The sequence below is a fragment of the Lissotriton helveticus genome, chromosome 5_1 (assembly GCF_964261635.1).
Source record: "Lissotriton helveticus chromosome 5_1, aLisHel1.1, whole genome shotgun sequence".
NCBI classification, from domain to species: domain Eukaryota; kingdom Metazoa; phylum Chordata; class Amphibia; order Caudata; family Salamandridae; genus Lissotriton; species Lissotriton helveticus.
The window spans coordinates 1,015,788,264-1,015,808,313 of NC_136065.1; the positions used below are offsets into that span (position 1 = coordinate 1,015,788,264).

Sequence of the window (20,050 nt, forward strand, 5' to 3'; positions counted from 1 at the left end):
TTATCACAATTCTGGCCTCTATTAAACTATATCTGTTCTACGCCTCTGTATTGTACCCACCCTTATGCTTCAGGACTTTTGCTCCTCTTCTGTATAAGGTTGATTCTATTCTCCTCTAATTAGTTGTCACTAAGTATACAAGATAAAAAAAATAATCATTTTAGTTATTGTTCTAAACTTAACCTTTGACTATGCTTATTATCTTTTTAAAGGATAAGTGCACTTACTTCACTAATTAGTGGGGTTCTTCTATATTGGGGTTCTGTTATTCTTGTAACCTGGTTGTGCTTTTTTACCTTATTTACCTAGTTAATTATGTCTTTGCCGATTGACTGAATAACTTCTTTTCTCAGCTTCTGGTTAGTAATCACAATTTTTACATTTCATTATCTTCCTTCACCTCGTTAAACATTTTGTCCAGGCTATTACCTTATCTGCTTTCTCTGTTTTTCAAATTTGTGAGTATTCAGCGAACTTTTCAGATCTGGTGAGTTATTTGCTTTATAAACTCTAACTGTCTTTTTACACAACTTGACAACTCTGTAACTGTTAATTGGTACGTTTTTGTTTTCACTTAACTTAAGCTTCTCAGCTGATTGCTCGCTTGTGAAATCCTCTCAGCATCCCACCAAGTTGCTTCTATTCGAGTCGCTAGCTCGTATGCCTTGGCTCTGGTCTTCCGAAATGCTGAAGCAATTCTCTTTCCCTCTGTTTACTTCACAGAGGCGTCTGGAACTCTTCACGGGAAAAAACAATTAATCTTATACTCGGCAACTCGCGCTGGACTGAATGCGCCGAGTGCCTTTAACACACGTTCCGAAAATCTATTAATTCTACCTAAACTTTCCGTGACAGGAATTTTCTCTCAGAACTAAACTAAGGCGCTTCTTCAAAACGAACTGCTAAGGGCTGAATCTGTGGTGAAGTGCGCATTCCGTAATGCGCTCGCGCTGCTCCTAGTGTTCACTGCAGCTGTGACTAAAGGAACTAGAACGCCTGCTCGTCTTCTGTTGTGGCCTCTTCAGCGGCCATCTTGTTTCTCCAGATATGTACCTTCTTTGTCCAGGAGCGTCTGGCAGTGACACCTTGTCCAGCTCGCCTCATATTAGGGTCACATAGGGTCGAACCCAGGATTTGAGTCCTGACAAGAAGGGAGTGGGTAGTGAGAAGGAGGGAGGGAGAGAAGGGAGGGGGTAGTCAGAGCAGAGAGCAAGGGGGTGGAGGAGCATGGAAATCAAAGTGATTTGCACGCTGTAAGGCTTAATGAGTCATTACAGAAAGCCAGATGGCGGCTGCTCGCGTCCACATGCTCATAACCGCAAGCTTGAGGCCAGCAAAAGCGTGTGGTCGGACTTTTAAAAGCCCACTTTCTAAATGTCTCGCCAGTGCGGCGCATGCGCTGGCTCAGGCGAGACCTACAAATAGGTGTATCTACTCCAAGGACTACCTGTACCTAAATGTTTGTATAATAATAGATGGGAATTTTACAGGAGTCTCTCTGCCTCTCAGATGGCATTATTGCTTTATTGGTCATCATTCAAAGAACATTCTTCATTGTCAGGAAAGTCAACACAAGATATTGATTATTTTCTTGAACATTTACATTTTTTAGGGAAAATGTACAGTATACAAACAGACATGCTACAGCTTTAGCTAATCAAACTTTCTATCTTGTGTTTTCTCAATCAAGCAGCCTGTGTTTGTTGACCATGTTGGTTCTCCGGTAAGCAGCATTAGTAAAGGCCCAGTTTCAGGGGTGTAGCTGGACAGTAAGATTGGGGGGCGTGTGAGCTTCAGCTTTCCCGACAATCACACTGACATATAATGTTAAAACACACTATACGACAAGCAGGGCGCATGAAATGGGTTGAAGGGGCAATGGAAAGGGAGAGGAATGCGAATTGCTAAGGGTACTAAGTGAGAATAATAATATTTTGTAAAATAATCAACATTTTTGGGACTTTAAAAAAAGAGATGAGCGTGTGTTTTTATGTCAGTGTGTGTATGCAAAATTCCCAGGTGAAATCCGACAGACACCTTACCATACTGGACTTAGAGCACCTGTACCCAACTATTCATCAGAAAATGCATTTATTAGGGGGTTGTAACACCCAAACATCCCCCCTGATGCTACTCCCCTGCCCATGATCTTTGCTATGTCTTGTGCCGCTGTCCTCTTTGGGTGGTTCAGCACACATCATGTGCTATCAAGTCTGTCACTGAGAGGCATGAAATGTGTGTTCCCTCCGGAACTCTATAGACCAATCTTCGAGTAAAGGAGACTGAGCTGCCAGAAATATCTCTCAAGCATCGTGCATCGAATTGGAGGGTTTTTCCATCATCAGTAGGTCCAAAAGCCTTCCTTACCAATCAACCCTTTAGCCATTTGTGACACTCCACACACTGTTGCAGCAAAGGCACGCATTCTAATCAAGGCCTTTAATGTCTGTCCTCCATTGTACAGAAGACTTCTGCGTTGCATAAGACAGACGTGGATGCTGATGGGAAAATCTGCTTTCTTTGTTGCCAGAGGCTAATTTGCCCACCCCATCTCCCAAAAGGTAGTCCCCACCAGTTCTTCAGTGCAACACTACTGCTTTTAAAAAAATGTATTTAAAGGAGTAGATTGTTCAAGGGGCGATTTTGGGAGCTTCCTCTGTAAAACAAATTGAAAACAGTTGAAGGATATTAAAGAATTATGTGGAAATTGGTAAAGGAAATTGGTTAAAAATGTGCGGGATATGAGATTATACTCAGATTAACTCCCAAAAAATGGCCCACGGTTATTATACATAACATTTTTTTTTAATTGACACAAAGATTATTCACTCTGAAATTAGTCACTTGTGCTTAATCAAGAAATTATTAATATACCTGAGAAAATTATGCCTACTAATTTTAGATGCTTGTCCAATCATTGTTGGTGCCTGTAACTCAAAAGCCCTTGTTAATTACCGCCCGCCCTCCTTGTTCAGTATCAGCAGTGTTAGCTTCTAATTGGTACCATTGAGCTCCTGAGGTGCACTTATTGTTTTAAAGAGGCGAGCACACATTTTTTGTTGGAAGAGGAGGGAGTAGGATTGTGCAGTGTCCTGCATGCCCCTTCAGGACCAATGGATTTTGAACAGAAGAGTGTGTTTGCTATCTTAATAATGCTGGTGTAATTGGAATCATAGTCCACTTATGGTAATAGTAATAGGATGCCACAGATCCCGGTGCAAGCAAGGCAATTGGCCCATTTGACTGCTATAGTATTGGGGTAGTAAAATTCAGCTATTTTCAGGGTTCATTGGGCCCTTCGGGTACCGGGTACAAGTGCCTCTGCGCCTTCTACACCAACGTTAGCTACATCCCTGCATGGCAAGAAATCTGGAATAAGGAATCTAAGTAAACACAGGAAATCTTGGAACCAGCCTTCAGAAATGGAAGAAAGTATACCGTTCATTTCATCTCATCTCTATCTTTAATTTGTTTTAGAATTTGATTTTGAAGTGTAAGTTAATGTAACATCCTGCTGTGCCGTCGAACTAACATGATTGCATTTGCTCCCTCCTGCTGTTGCGTTCCGACTTTTTTTTTTTTACATACGCCAGAGGCATTTTCTATATCCACTCATAACTGCTTCATCATATTTAGTAAAGTGTAGATTACAGTCAGACAGGGTGCAATGACAGGCTGTCCGTTTGTCCACCGCCAAGAGTAGACTTATTAAAAATGCGTTGTAAAATCTAGATGGACGCCAGGGGAGAGACCATATCTGCGTCTGTATTAATGGTGCAATTCGTTCATACTCACTTCTCGACTGTGTTAATGCAGTCAGCAAATGTTGTCAAGAAAAACAACTCAAGGGTTTTGTTTTTAAGCTTTTTTTTACAGTTTCGTTTGTAATTTCCTTCGTGAAAGCTCTCGGTAATCTAATGAAATGCGTTTTATGCCTATTTTCGATTGACTGATGCCTAAAGAGACAGAACCCATTCTGCATGTAGGTTTTAAGAGCTTTTCCATTTTTCAAAACCATCGATTTTCAAAAGCAGCTGAAGCAATACAGTATTGATAAGGGGTGGTATTGAACTTCTGGCCACCATAGTGCCGGATCAAATGTTGCCCATTAACCAAAGTGTGGCTGTAAGTGTAGACACTAATTCCTAGCACTTCACTACCCCTCGGAAACATACTGTAGCATTACCATACTGCTTAGCAGGAGACATTTGTATGGTAGTTTACCATATAGAAATGATCACTGCCTCTAGGCTCATGTGAGAGCGTGATTTATTACCGCAGTGGCTTGCCCTGCACCTACCACGGCTGTTAGTGGGCAGCAGGTGGGTCGGGTCAGTCAGGTGAGACTGAACAGAGCATTGTCGAATGTATGACTTTACATCGCATTTCGTTGTAACGCACGCCTTTACCACACATGCATTACAACGCGAATGTCATTACAACGCAAACATTTACTACGCATGTTATTTTAATGAATATGCCTTTACCGCGCATGCCTTTACAACGAATTTCGCTGTAAAAGCATGTATTTTAAAGGCATATGCGTGGCAAAGTTTTCCCTGACCCTTACCCTAATCCATAATCCCAGTCCCTGGCATACACCACCCTCGGCCCCCAACCATTCTAAAAAAACGCCCTTCCCCTAAACACCTACCCCTGCTCGACTCCACCATGGCCTAAACCCTAAAACTAAACCTGCGCGACCCCTTCCCCTACCCGGCCCTCAGCCCGTTCCCTAACCTAAACCACTACACATGCGCTCCACCCTGCCCCCAGCCCTTCCCCTACCCTAAACCCTAAAATACTACCCCTGTAATCCCCCGTACCTCAGCCCTTATTTAACCAAAACAGTAGCCCCCAGGCCCAAGCCCCCTTACCATACCTTATTGAAAAATTATGTCTTGGCCCTTCATTGTAGTATTTATCATTGGCGATTAATTATATTAATTGGAATGAAGAGGGGATTGCTCTTTCTGGTAATGGGGAGTATTGTTTGTGAGCACTTACTTGTAAGATAGTGTAAATCGCTTGATACAGATGTACAACTTAACCATACCTCAGTCGCGGCCAGCATGACTCGCGGGTGGGGGGCGTTAATTTTAAATAAAAAAGAAAAACATACCTTTGCCAGGCCCGGTCCGGTCCTGCGTCGCATTGTCTCTGCTCTGAGTCCTCGCAGGAAGCAGGCAGCCTCCCTCAACTCCCCTAAGCCAATCACAACGCTACAATGGCAGCCTTGTGATTGGCTGGGACGCCAACCACACAGGCGTCTATGGGGAGGCTATTTTCTCCACGTAGGCTGCGTGTGCCTACATGGAGAAAAGGGAGAGTTTGTATGACAGGTTTGGTCGGCCCTGGGGTCAACCAAACAGCCAGCGCCCACTACAGTGGTTAAGCCACTCTCCCCCTGCCCTGGAAGAGGACCGCCCACCCGCCCGCCCCCAACCAAACCCTTCTGCTTTCTCGCTGTCCTAAAAGCAGACACATAAAATGGTATTTATAATACCATTTTATGTTTCTGCTTCCCGCACTGCGAGAAAGCAGTGGGGTGACGCTCATCCCCCCACGTGGAGGAGCCTCCCCTTCCATACCTATTGATACCATTGTAATGGTTGACTTTGCATCATGCTTGGATCCGAGACACTAAAGTCAGACTTCATCTGGGTCTGTAACTGACATCTTTTCCTGCAGGTGTAGCACGGTTTGAAGCCTGTAGGTTTCAGGTAAAACAACCCTTGCACACCGTCCGCAAAAGAAAAATGTTGGAGGTCAGTAAAAGACAGACCAGGGGCGGCTCTAGGCTCATGGCGGCCCTGGGCAGGGAGCGTAGGTAGGGGGCCCCCGGAGGAACGCTGGCGCGGAGGCCAGTGAAGAGGGGGGGTCTGGGTGTTTGGAAGTGGAAAAGAGCCGGAGGCCGCCAAATCCCTGCCTGGGGCCGCCACGCAAATATGTATCCATCGTCAGAGGATTATTATATTAAGGATACATATTGGCGTGGCGGCCCCTGGGGTTTGGGGGCCCTGTGCAGGTGCACAGCTTGCACATGCCTAAGGCCGCCACTGGACAGACAAACGTTCAGGATTGGGGCTCCCCATCCAGCACAACAGTGGTGTCTACATACGGCTCCACACCATCATTGCCCAGAAGCAGGCGAGATCACAGCGGAGTCCAATAGCGCCACCTACAGGTGTGTGATACAAAATTATTAAAGGATTCCGGCTCAATTCTGGCGTCTGGAGGAATTTAAAAGGTGAGGAATCTGCAGTTAGAAGTATCCTTCAGAAACTTCACACAACAGTGAGGTGTGTCATTCCAAACATAGTTTGTCTGTTGATGGTCCAATCATTGAATTCAATTGCACATATAATGTTATGGGGAGAATTAATTTAGCTTGAACTTTCAATAATTTAACAAAGAACAGTCTGTCCCGCACTCCCACCCTCTGCCATGCTTTAGTTGTGTATTTCATAGGTAAGGTTTATTTTTAACACAAAGTATTCTAATGTTTTTCAGCCTGGGTGAACTCGCTGAAAGAAAAATGGCAATCCAAACCAGTGTATGTAGTTGGAAAAGCTACTGCTGTGTTAGGTGAGTTAATGCGTGACTTGTCATATCAAATATATCGGTTATACACCTATAAAGAGTATCTTGTGATTTCTTTTATTTACAAATATATGATATTGTTTCTTAAACTGTCAAGATGCAAGCATTCAAACTAGCGAAAGGGCGTAAAAAGTTGTTAAAGTTGGCAAGAGAATATCTGTGTTCCAATGAGCAGATGAAAAAAAAATGAATGTAACTGAATATTTATAAAGCACAATGATTACCTTAGGTTAGGGTGTCCTGGCTCTAAGATGCAAAACAGATACTGTGAATTAAATGAACAACCAGATCACTGATGTCATGGGACCTCTGGTGTCAGCATGGAACGAGGCGGGAACCCTACTGTCCCTTTAACGCAGCTTGGATCTCCCCGGTGGAGGTGGACTCCGCTCCTCTGACGTCAGGCGCTTCCGACCTATCAGCACCAGAGGGGGCGGATAAGGAAGCGCACCCGGAACAGCACAGCGCGAAAGCCGGAGAAGGGAGTCGGGAGTTGAACGCCGTTCAAGAAGTGTTGCCAGGACGAGAAGCAGACGTGTTGCCAGGACGAGAAGCAGACGTGTTGCCAGGACGAGAAGCAGACGTGTTGCAGGACGAGAAGCAGACGTGTTGCCAGGACGAGAAGCCGACGAGTTGCCAGGACGAGAAGTAGACGAAGGGACCAGGAGTACGCCTGGAGGCCACCGTCACCACGAGCCGCCCTGCCGCACTTCTGGGGAAGTGTGGCTGGACAAGGTACGGGGCCGTTTGAAGGGATTGTTTGTCTCACAGGGTGGGAACCGATAAGGGAGGTCTGAGGGAGGACCCGGTACACCCACTGTGTGTCTCACTCCCAGTAATGCTGTTTCCTTTGGGGACAAAACGCAGTGAAAACTTTTCTTATGTTTGGTGTCGGGCCCCGGTGACTCCTCACTCCCCCCTTTCCCCCTCCTTATCTACGAAGCACTCGGATGTATCAGTAATGGTCGGTTTGTGTTCTCCTTGTCTTTCATAACGCCGAGACGCGGAACCAAGTCAAGAAGTCCCGGACCAAGTGAAACGAAACTTGAGGACCTCGCTTCTTTCCCTTCGTTGTGTAGTCAAAGACTGACTGAACTAACTGATTTACTTTGTTGATCGTGAAATAAATAACGATCCTCTAACTACGAACGACTATTGGCCCTTCTTATCTTCATATCAGTCCTCACACGACCCCCTCCCTTACAACTGACCAATGCACACTTTTTTCATTCTGGGGGATGGATAAGAGACATGCACTTAAGGAGTGACGTTTGCGTGTGGGGGAAATAGGAAGTAATGTGTGACTTGATATCCAAGGACCCCGTACCTGAAAAGGCCCTAAGATAGATTGAGAGGACCTTAAACATAATTCTAATTGTAAAGCTTGATGATGTTTAGAGATTGATTGATGCCTGACAACATCAGTTGCAGCCTTGTTGATATGGTGGAAGGGAGGTATTAAAGTAGTCCAGCTGTAATATTATCACTGAGTGGATGACTGTCTTAGAAAAGGCAAGATTTTCTTTAGTAGCCTCAGTACTGGAATGTGGGATAGTTGTAGTGTGACGGTGTTTATGTAAAAAGGCAGTCATGGTCAAGAGGTTAACCATAATGGGAAACAGTCATGTTGTACATATCCTTGTTTTTCAATAAAAAGATAAATCTGTAAGAAACAGGTTAGTGTTAGATTCCTTACCTTAGAATATCCCCCCAGGCATCAGACTGGATCCGGAAAGTTTTTGTCAGCAGTACCCCTAAGCGTCGGTAGGCGTCGTCTGCGGCTCCGCGTCCGTCGTCGGGATCGCCGGGATAACGTCGTCGGAGTACTTAGACGACGCCCTCGCGCGCTGATGTCAGTTCTTCTTTTTTCCGTGCCAGCAAGCGCAGATCCGGGAAGAGCAGTACTCTAGTCATTTTTTGACTAACTTTTTGATCTGTTTTGGATCTCTTTTCGAGTCCACTTCGACTCCTGGTGCTAGTAGGGATGTCTGGGTTTAAGCTGTGCGACGCCTGTCACCACCTGATGTCAGTGACCGACCCCCACCGCCGGTGTCTCTACTGCCTCGGGCCGACCACGACGACAAGTCGTGCCCTGACTGCCGGTCCTTGACCTCGAAAGCTAGGCGGGAGCGGTCTCGCAAGCTGCTCGAGCTCCGGCAGTCGGCTCCGTGCCGCTTCAGGTCCCGGCCGAGGAGGAAGTCAAGGGACCGGTCGCGGAGCCATCGCCGCTTGTCGAGCCATCACCACTCGTCGGGCTCCCAAGTCCTCCGGTAAGTCGAGGCATTATAAAAAGAAGTCGAAGAGATGACATCGCTCTTCCGACTCCCCACGCCAGTCGCACGACGAGGCTGAGGGTTCGGGCGACATCGCCCGCGCGGCTCCACCGGAGCCGCATGCGCCACCTCCAGCCCCACACCCTCCGGTCCCTGGGCTGCATGCGACGCCGGAGAAGATACGTGACTTCCTCGTGGCCATGAGGACTCACTTCCCTCCGTCGAGGCCTGTCGGCGCGCCTTCAGGCCCCGCAGACCCGACTGGGGGCCCTTGCGGGCCGGCGGCTCCGGCCCCTGCGCCGTCGGGTGCTTCGGCCCCGGCGCCATCGTCAACTTCATTCCCGATGCCGCAGGGCCCCTGGGGATCCAGGCCTGAATCCCGGTCGACGCCAGTTGACCTCACGACTTCTCCGCTGGCGCCGACCCCGCTGGTGTCGACTCTGGTGCTGTCTTCGGACGACGCCGTCCCCAGTTTCAGCCCAGGTCCGGGTCCGGCATTGGAGCGGTGCCGCTCGGCGCCATCTCCGACGTCGATGGGTGAGCAATTCATCTACGACCCGACTCCGTCATTTCTTCCTGTTTATCAGGACACGGATGAAGGGGAGGACTGGGAGGGGTCTGAGGACCCTCTGGCACAACAGTGCCAGTTGAGTCAGGACTGGGCAGATGAGCTAGGGGAGGCCAGTGGTCTAGATACATTGCCTGACACTGGATTCATCTCTCCTCCCTCCGTGGCTACGGAGGAGGGTGCTACCTATGTCGTTGTGTTGCGCAGGACAGCCAAGGCCTTACATCTTGAGCTTTCTGCCGCTGCCGTGAGGACTAACCTCCTCACCGAGGTGCTTCAGCCGCCAATAAGCTCTTCGGAGCCTCTACTGCTGTTCAATGAAGCCCTCACGGACGTTCTGATGGGCACTTGGTCCAAGCCCTCCACAGTGCCCCCTGTGGATCGGAACATGGCCAGACGCCACCGCCCGGCTCCGGGCGACCCTAGCTTTCTGTCCGTGCACCCCACCCCCGAGAGCCTGGTGATCCAGGCCTCAACGTTCCAGACCGCATTCCCGACCGCTCCCCCGGATAGGGAATCCAAAAGGTTTGATCAGTTTGGGAAGAAACTGTTCTCCTCATTAAGTTTGGGGTTGCGGTCTAGCAACACCGCTTGCCTTTTGGGCCGTTACACCCACTCCCTGTGGGACGCGGACGTGCTACCCCGGTGTCCGGAGGAGGCCCGGACAAAGCTCGCCCAAGCCCTTGCTGAGGGGCGGGATGCAGCACATTACTCTACGATGTGAACTTGATACAGCGGACTCGCTGGGCAGAGCGATTTCCACGACGGTGGAGGTTCGTCGCCACGCCTGGCTGAGGTCCACCAATTTTCCGGGGGATGTCCAGTCCATGCTCATGGACATGCCCTTCGATGGCCGTCGCCTTTTTGGCGACAAAGCAGACAGTGCGCTTGAGCATTTTAAGGACTCCAGGGCTACGGCCAAGTCCTTGGGCCTGTTGGGCCAGCGCCAGCAGACTCCTGCTTTTCGCCTCTTTCGTGGCCAAGGAAGGGGCGCCCCCACACGTCCAGCTGGCCACAGGCCACAGAACCAACCTCAACGCGGTCGCGGACGTGGTAATCGCCGTGGCGGTGCAGGGTGACAACCGCAAGGTCAGTCCACATCCGCTCCCGCAGCATCTGCCTCAAAGCCTTCCTAGTCCGAGCTTTCAGGCCTATTCGACGCCAGTGGAGGGTAGGGTCCGTCATCACGTCCTCCACTGGCGTACCATCACGTCGGACAGGTGGGCGCTGCAAATCGTCCAAAGGGGCTACTCCCTCCCCTTCGAGACGACCCCTCCAGCCATGCCACTGCAGTATCCCCCGCATGTCGGGGGATCACTTGCAACTTCTGCAGGAGTAAGTTATGGCCCTCTTGGCCAATGGGGCCATCGAGCGTGGTCCTGGGCCAGAAGTAGGACGTGGTTGCTACTCTCACTACTTTCTGGTACCCAAGAAGGGCAAAGGAGGCCTATGCCCTATAGTGGAGCGTCAACGGCTTCCTCCAGAAGGAGAAGTTCAAGATGCTGACTTTAGCTCAGCTCCTAGCTGCCCTAGACCCTGAAGACTGGATGGTAGTGTTGGACTTGCAGGACGCATATTTCCACATCCCCGTCCTGCCAGCCCACCGGCGCTACCTGCGGTTCACGGTAGGCCATGAGCACTTTCAGTTTACCGTGCTCCCCTTCGGCCTCACCAGTGCCCCTCGGGTGTTCACGAACGTGATGGCGATGGTCGCAGCCCATCTGCGCAGATCTGGGGTCTCAGTCTTCCCCTATCCCGACGACTGGTTGTTGAAGGCGGGCTCGCCCCAGACAGTTGTCTCCCACCTCCAGACTACGGCCGATCTCCTGCACTCGCTGGGGTTCTCCATCAACGTGCCAAAGTCAACCTGTGCCCCTCTCAGAAGCTCATTTCCATCGGAGCGGTTCTGGACTCGGCGCAGTTTCGGGTTTATCCTCCCGAGCAGCGGGTTCGGGATATTCAGGGTCTGATTCCGATCTTTCAGCCTTTATCCCGAGTTTTGGTCAAGTTGACGTTGCGGATCCTGGGGCTGATGGCCTCCTGCATCCTACTGGTGCATCACGCCAGGTGGCGGATGCGGGCTCTGCAGTGGGACCTGACGTTCCAGTGGGCACAGCATCAGGGCAACCTGTCCGACCACGTCCTGATCTTGGAGGGCACTGCGAGACAGTTGCAGTGGTGGCTCACGGACTGCGATTGGGTCAGCGGCAGATCCCTCACCCTACCGCAACCGGAGCATGTAGTAGTGACGGATGCGTCCCTCCTGGGATGGGGGGCCACATGCGAGAGGCGGAGATCAGAGGCCTCTGGTCTCCGGCGGAGTCCCGGCTCCACATCAACCTTCTGGAGCTGCGGGCGATCCGGCTTGCACTGAAGGCATTCCTTCCCACTGTCTGGGGAAGTGTAGTGCAGGTGTTCACGGACAACACAACCGCCATGTGGTACTGCAACAAACAGGGCGGGTGGGGTCGTGGACCCTTTGTCAGGAGGCTCTGCGCCTCTGAACATGGCTGGAACACCAGGGCGTCATCCTGGTGGTTCAACACCTGCAGGTTCCCTGAACGCCAGGGCGGACGAACTCAGCCGTCGGTGCATGATGGATCACGAATGGCATCTGAACTCAGACGTGGCGCAAGGTCTCTTTCAGCAGTGGGGAGAGCCTTGGCTAGATCTATTCGCCACCGAAGAGAACGGGCAATGTCATCAGTTCAGGTCGTTGGAATTTCCAAGGCTGCGCTCGCTCGGAAACTCTTCGTCGCGAGTGGAGCTGCGGTCTGATGTACGCCTTTCCGCCTATACCACTTCTGCCCAGAGTGCTGAAGAAGATCAGGTGCGACCGGGCCCAAGTCATCCTTGTGGATCCGGACTGGGCACGAAGTTACTGGTATCCCGAGCTACTAATCATGTCAGTCGATCCCCCGATTCGTCTGCCTCTTCAGGAGGACCTTCTGTCGCAGCAGCAGGAGACGGTCCTTCACCCGAACCTGTCCAGTCTCAACCTACATGCGTGGAGATTGAGCGGCGAAAGATGAGGCCATTTGACTTGCCTCCTGAAGTCTGTGATGTGATTCTGGCAGCCGGGTGTCCCTCCACAAAATCGGCATACGCCTTTAGGTGGAACAAATTTGTGGCATGGTGCACAGCAAAGTCTGTGGATTCACTTTCTGCCCCTCTTTCAGAGGTTCTCATCTTCCTTCTTTCTCTTGCCCAGCAGGACTCTGCTCTCTGCACTATCAAGGGCTATCTCTCGGCCATTTCAGGCTTCTTGAGGCTTCCTGATCAGCCTTCTCTTTTCAAGTCCCCTGTTGTAAATAGATTCTTGAAAGGCATCACACAAATGTTCCCTCCTGTTCCCTTTGTGATGCCTCAGTGGGACTTGAACCTTCTATTAACTTATCTAATGTTCGCTCCCTTTGAGCCACTGCACAACTGTCCTCTTCGTCTTCTGACTCTTAAAACTGCATTTCTGGTGGCAATCAGATCTGCCAGGAGAGTGAGTGAGCTCCAGGCTCTGTCTTCTAAGCCTCCTTTCCTCTCTGTCCATCTGGTCAAAGTTGTTTTGATAACTCGTCCTTCTTTCCTGCCCAAGGTGGTTACAGCCTTTCATATCAGGCAATCCATCACCTTACCCACCTTCTTTCCGCCCCTCCGCATCCCTCGAAAGAGGAAGAGAGGCTCCACTGTCTGGACCCAAAACATGTGCTCTCTTTTTATCTAGACCACACATGCCAGTTCCGGGTGGTTGACCAGCTCTTTGTTGGTTACGTGGGCGCTAAGAAGGGACGGGCGGTGCACAAGCGAACCATCTCTCGGTGGGTTGTGTTGTGCATCAAGGTCTGTTACTCTATGGCGAAAAAGGAGCCTCCTGTTGGCCTGAGGGCCCATTCCACTCGAGCCATGGTGGCTACTACTGCCCTGGATCAGGGAGTCCCCTTGCAGGACATCTGTCAGGCGGCTACGTGGGCCTCGCTGCACACGTTTGCTAAGCACTACTGCCTGGACAGCCAAGTCAGGAGAGATGGCTTTTTCGGCCGTTCCGTTCTCCATGACATTCTGTTGTGATCTTGGTTCGCAGACCCACCACCGGGGTTGCTATTGCTGGGGTATCTATTCTAAGGTAAGGAATCTAACTCTAATCTGTTTCTTTCAGATGCACAAGTTACTTACCTTCGGTAACGATATATCTGTAAGAAACGGTAGTTAGTGTTAGATTCCTTACCGCACCACCCATCCTCCCCGTTCTGCGAACCGATACCTAGGGTTAAGGTATCCCCTTTGAGGGCCCTAGTTTCATGGCACCAGTGTCGGTTTCTTGCATGGCTCTGCGTTCCTGGCGCGGAAAGCTATGTACAGAACTGCCGTCAGCGCGCGAGGGCGGCATCTAAGTACTCCGACGACGTCATCCCGGCGATCACGATGCCGACGACGGAGGCGGAGCCGCAGACAATGCCTACCGACGCGCAGGGGTACTGCTGACAAAAACATTTCGGATCCTGGGGATATTCTAAGGTAAGGAATCTGACACTAACTCCTGTTTCTTACAGATATATCGTTACCAAAGGTAAGTAACTTGTGCGTTACAAAAGAAAACATGGAGTTCATTCCAGGTGGGGGATAGTTTGTAAAAACATTTTTAATAATAGTAAGGATGAAAATGCTGTCCCATGCCCACAGGTTAGCTATTTTTGTCCCTGTAAGCCCCCCTGTGTTTTTTTCATTTTATTGTTGTCGACTGTTTCTGTGCCCCTGGTTATGCAAGTTGCTGCCTCCACTTTTTTGGCCAGTCCTGAGAGGAGCACCTACAGTTGGCCGCCCCACCCTGTGCTTTCAAGGGGTAACCCACCTTGATCACCTGTGCATGAGCCTTGACTGGTTGCAGTATACTCTTGTTTTATCTATGCTGGAGGTACTCACTAAATTTGCATACTGGCCTCCCTATGCAAATTATGTGCAGAGGCCTGGGGTAGATGGCACTGCTTCATTTGCAGTGTTTGAGTAAGTTATCACAGCTGTAACCCTTCATTAACATTAGAACAAATGTGTACAGTAAATGATTTTCAGACAGTATTGGTTCTACCAAAGCTGATGAGACATTTACTCTAGTCTAAAAATATAATCTGCAAGATGGAGGATGAGGGATGCCCAAAGAGGGCAAACCCACCCCCACTTTCTTCTTCCCTCGTTCTCTAAAGGGAATCTTTAAGAGGAAACGCTCTACTCGAGAAATTCTTAAACTGTTGTCCACAGACCACTGGGGATCGACGTAACCTATTCAGGTGGTCCATTGATCCATATCACTTCTATTATTTTCTTAATTGAAAACGAGTGTTGTGATCCACAATCAAATTGAATTAAAAACCGTCCACATTTGAAAATTGCCAAAGTTTCGACTCACAATGCCAAATGATTCAGAAAAGGGTCACCATCAGGATAGAGGATTGAAGGAGACACCAGACTAATTATGGCAATAGTCCTACAATCTTTTGGGAAAGCCTAACCCAATGGATGCCTCATCCGGCTTAGTCTTAAAAAATGACAAGCTTGAGGGTTAAGGACTTGTTGAACAAGTCTAGGAAAGGCAGTGGGTTGAGTTTACCAAGCGCTGGAGAATTGATGTTTAGTTTTTTGTAAAAATGCCGGTGTGAATCTGAATTTCCCCAATTTGAACCGCAACATGGTACAACTTCCATTGCTGTCAGAGATCCTATGAGGCCCTCAAGAAACGAGGGGCCGATTTCAGTCAAATGCCGTCTCAAGGATCGGTATTGATATTCAGAGTGCTCGCCGTGCCGGAATGAATCTGAACCCTCGTAATACAAGTGTCATTAATAACATCATACTATCCCTGTCAGTCACATGTATACAGTATTGCACATAGCAACAGCGCACTTTTTATTCCCTACATCACTTTTCACAGCGCCGTAAACCCAATAGGAAAACCTCAGTTTAATTTTTGATATTACTTGATTTTTGATATAGTAATTTGTTGAAAAGAAATACATTAAATGCAAAACAAAGCTCACTTGTAAGAAGTGTTTCTTAAAAAAAACTATTGCAGTGGAAGCTAATCGCCCTTAGGGACCTATTGTGTTTTTAATTTTTGTCTACCCAGGTACTTGGGTTCCTGGGTTCCCCCCTTTTTCCTGAATCTCTATTATTTTCTATCAACAATTAAAAGCATTTTCTGCTCAATAATTGTGCAAACATGTTTATCTTACGAAGAAAATAGTTTTATATAGTAACAACAATACTTATTTGAAGCCTTCATTTTGCCTACACAATGGATTTGATATATCTATATCTATACTACTATTATAAAGGTAGAACTTTGAATCTTTGAGGCGGGTAAACTCGGGAACCACAGCGCCAATCCACACACCCGATACATTGTTGTAATCGTCTGGGTGTGCAGATGGACATAGGCTATATAAACTTAATAAATATACGTTATTTAAAAAATGTACCGAAAAAAAGTAGTCCCTTGGAAGAAGCGCCGGCCGCGATGTGCGTGCTGACGTGAGGAGCGCGGGGAGGAACGGCGTCCAGGAGCGCGAGGAGGACCGGCGGACATGGCGCGGGGAGGAGCGGTGAGGAGCGGCGGACAGGCGGGGAGGAGCGGTGAGCGGCGGATGAGGTAGGTTATTTATTTATTTATTTAGGAGCGGTGAGCGGCGGAAAAATGAAGCAAAAATGACAATCGTGAGCAAGAGGAAGCAAACGGAGCATTACAAAAGTGAGCCAAACGGTGCATTACAGGAGGAAAAAGTTACATGTGCAGGTTACAAAAGCGTACATCGTGAGCAAGAGGAAGCAAACGAAGCATTACAAAAGTGAGCCAAACGGTGGATTACAGGAGGAAAAAGTTACGTGTGCATGTTACAAAAGCTTACAAAGTAAACATAGAGGTATAATACTGCATTACAGGAGGAAAAAGTGACGTGTGCAGGTTACAACCGCGTACAAAGTAAACATAGAGGTATAATACTGCAATATATGGAGGAAGGCTCCGTGGGACCCACGGACAACGTCGGGGCGGGCGGGGGCCCTGAAGCCTAATTGCTCCCGGACACGTCGGGACGGGCTGCTAGTGTATTAATAAAATCAATAATGATTTCTTTAAGAAAATAATCATAAGCATTGTTTTAAAGTTTCTAGTTAGAAGCTGAAATCTAGGTCAGGATAGAGCACACATATCTGTGCAGAGTCACTTTTCGTATTCTAAAACGCTCCGATCTGAAAAAGCAGTCAACTTCTGACTAAAAATACTTTTGGATTGCCTATGATTTACTGGAAAATCTTGTGCATCTGCACACTTTGTGAGCTAGTGCTTTAACCGCTCAGTGATCTATGCATGTATGCAGAGGTAAACTTGCCAAAGGCCCTTCGATGCTGCACGGTCTCCCAGCCACTCCTTCACATAAACAGGCACATACAGACTCCACTTGTATTGGAAAGGGGGCGTTGCTGCACTTTTCAGCAGAGCTGTATAACGTAGGTAGAGTGCCATTTCTCAGTAGGCAGCAGGCACTCTGGCACAATGAGCACCTAGTCTTCTAGCTTTTTTACAGTCATTCTCTTTGTCACCTTTTGACATAAGGTTGATTGCTGCCCTGAATCTATCCAAGACCAAGGTCAATCCATTTACTATCTGTCACATCACTTCTGAGAGCAGTGATTTCACATGATTACCTATTGATTTGTGAATACGGCCTGGGCATTCTACACGTGTGTAGTCTTGTACTTACACATGCAGCTACAGAGGAAGGTAGATGTGCCGAGTTCATATAGTGTGTCCTTATTTGTATATGTGTTTGTATTTCTTGCTAAGGTACAAATCATAGAAATGCTTGGGGTTCCTTTTCTTAAGTAGTAATTCATTGGCATTCGCAGAAGTGAAAAGGTTAAGAACAGATGCTCTAGTATATCTAGAGGGAATCTACATAGTTCTCCACCAGAGCAGTGTCCTAGAATGTATACCTAGGCCTCTGCATGAAGGTATAGGCCCCACGTTGCATTCTGGGAAGTCATCTTTTTTTTATCCTTCCTGAAGAGGGTTAATGTGCTCGAGGCAATTTGGGCTGTAAGAATATAGGCTGTAGCTGCCCTGCAGCTGACTGAATATATTGTTTTACCTAGACTGGCGTGGACTCTGAGCTGTTGTTGTATCAAGAGTGCATGCTACCCAGTTCCTCCTCAGACGGACTAAGCCTAAAGGCCTCACTGATTTAGCCCTGTTATGACTGACTGCATGAGTTTGATCCCCTGGCCTGTCGAAGGAACGTTGTGAGCATCTGTTGAAGCCCTACAAACCCCTTACCGGAGAAGGTAGCAGTTGCACGTTTTGTTGCCAGAAGGGCCAAAAGAAGTTACCTAGGGATGATATATATATATATATATATATATTACCTACTGGCGGTCGCCAGTAGGTATATATAGTTAGGATTTTTTCTCTATGGGTTTTTTGAAAATTCTATGTCTAATAACTTTGGCGTTTGTGGACGGAATTGGCTGAAATTTTCAGGAAAATGGCACATTTAGTTTCTGAGCAGCCCCTGAAAATTTTGGGGGGGTTCGTCAAGGGGGGGCCGAGAAAAAAGGGGGGTCCCAAAACGCATTTTTCCCATGTTAATTTCCATAGGGCGGTTGGCCTCACTTTTAGCCCGAACGGCTGAATGGATTTGCACGAAACTTGGCAAAATTGTAGGGACTGGTAGCCCGATGTGCCTTTTGTAGGTCTCAATATATGTGCTCCAGTGGATTTTGAGAAATTAACGTTTAAAAAAAGATATATATCTGTAACAGCGGACTGGGCAGCGGCCCAGGACGCGGACTTTTCGCGCAACGGAGCTTTGTGAAGCGAAGCTGATTGGTTCTCCGGCGTCTGTCAACATTCCAAACAGTCCGTAGCGGCCGCCATCTTGTCTCTCGGTAGGATCGAGAGACAAGAGGAGGCGAAAGCGAAGGGGCAAATGACCATAAGGGGGAATAGTAGATCCTCGCTGACCCCCTAGGTTTGATGTGGAGGTTTTAAAAGGGCCCCGCGGGGCAAAAAAAAAAAATAATAATAATAATCGAACGGCTGAATGGACTTGCACGAAACTTGGTAAAATATTAGGGACTGGTAGCCCGATGTGCCTTTGCTAGGTCTCAATATATGTGCTCCAGTGGATTTTGAGAAATTAACGTTCAAAAAAATATATATATCTGTAACAGCGCTCCGCTTCGCGTACTTTTCGCGTTACGGAGCTTTGCGAAGCTGATTGGTTCTCCGGCGTCTGTCAACATTCCAAACAGTCCGTAGCGGCCGCCATCTTGTCTCTCGGTAGGATTGAGAGACAAGAGGAGGCCAAAGCGAAGGGGGAAATGACCATAAGGGGGCATAGTAGATCCTTCCTGACCTCTTAGGTTTGATGTACCATTTTGCCAAGTTTGGTGTAATTCCGTTCAGCCATTCAGGCTGTAGACGTATGTAAATGTCCTATGGGAAATTGCATGGGGAAAACACATTTGAAAGTGTTGAAATTTAGAACCAATTAAAATGTTACTTTGGTTTTGTATTTGTGTGTGATGAAAGTTAATTGGTTATGTATATATCTCAAATGAGAGGAAACCACAGCCATTTTGTGATACTACTGTCTGAGGTACATTTGTGAGGAATTTTTGGTGGTGAATTTCTGGTGTTTGATTTACACAGTACTAACACTTTTCCTACTTTTAAAAAGGTGAGTTGTTAATTTGTAAGGGGAACTATGTTGTACACTTGAAGATAATTTGAAAAATGTTTTCTGTTATTTATTTGCAGTCCTTCTGTTATACTAAATACTTGATAAAGTTAGTTTTATATTATGTATTACTAAAAACGATAAATGAAAGTGATTATTTTTTTCTGCAATTTACAGCAAGCAATTTCAAAATAAAATGGCTCACAATGAAGAGACCGTGGCAATTTCTTCTGAATTTTCCACTACATTGATTGAAATTGAGAGCACCAATAATGAAACATTGTCACAAGGAGGACATGACTTGTATGATTCCATTAGATTGATTGAAATGGACAGCACCAAGAATGAAATATTGTCACAAGGAGATGACTTGAATGATTCCACTACGTTGATTGAAATTGAGAGCAGCAATAATGAAATATTGTCACAAGGAGGAGATTACTTGTATGATTCCATTAGATTGATTGAAATGGACAGCACCAATAATGAAATATTGTCACAAGGAGGAGATGACTTGAATGATTCCACTACATTGATTGAAATTGAGAGCACCAATAATGAAATATTGTCACGAGGAGATGACTTGAATGATTCCACTACATTGATTGAAATTGACAGCACCAATAATGAAATATTGTCAGAAGGAGGAGATGACTTGAATGATTTTTTTGATCAATCTCTTGATGGCGAATTTATCGAGTGTTTGGAGACCATAGAGTTACAAGAATCATTATTGCAGACTTTTCATGAGGACATTGCTGATGAGGACATGTTAGTAGTTGTTTCAAATTTAGAAAATTCTGAAGAATAAATTTATATTTAGAAATCAAAAATTGTTTGAGACATTATTCATTTTTCTTTTTAATTTATGAGGTTGTAGCGAA

At 47.4% G+C, this 20,050-nt stretch overlaps 1 protein-coding gene across 4 annotated transcripts in view; it reads left to right on the top strand.

The window, feature by feature from the left end:
• The window catches only part of UROS (uroporphyrinogen III synthase), a 598,542-nt gene that overhangs the window by 377,572 nt on the left and 200,920 nt on the right, over positions 1 to 20,050 (top strand). For 3 of the 4 annotated variants that reach the window (XM_078643517.1, XM_078643516.1, XM_078643519.1), the window contains one exon: positions 6,514 to 6,588. The exons of the other annotated variant lie outside the window; for it this stretch is intronic. In XM_078643517.1, the coding sequence (XP_078499643.1) occupies positions 6,514 to 6,588 (75 nt within the window). The remainder of the gene's footprint in view (positions 1 to 6,513; positions 6,589 to 20,050) is intronic. 4 annotated transcript variants of the gene reach the window in all.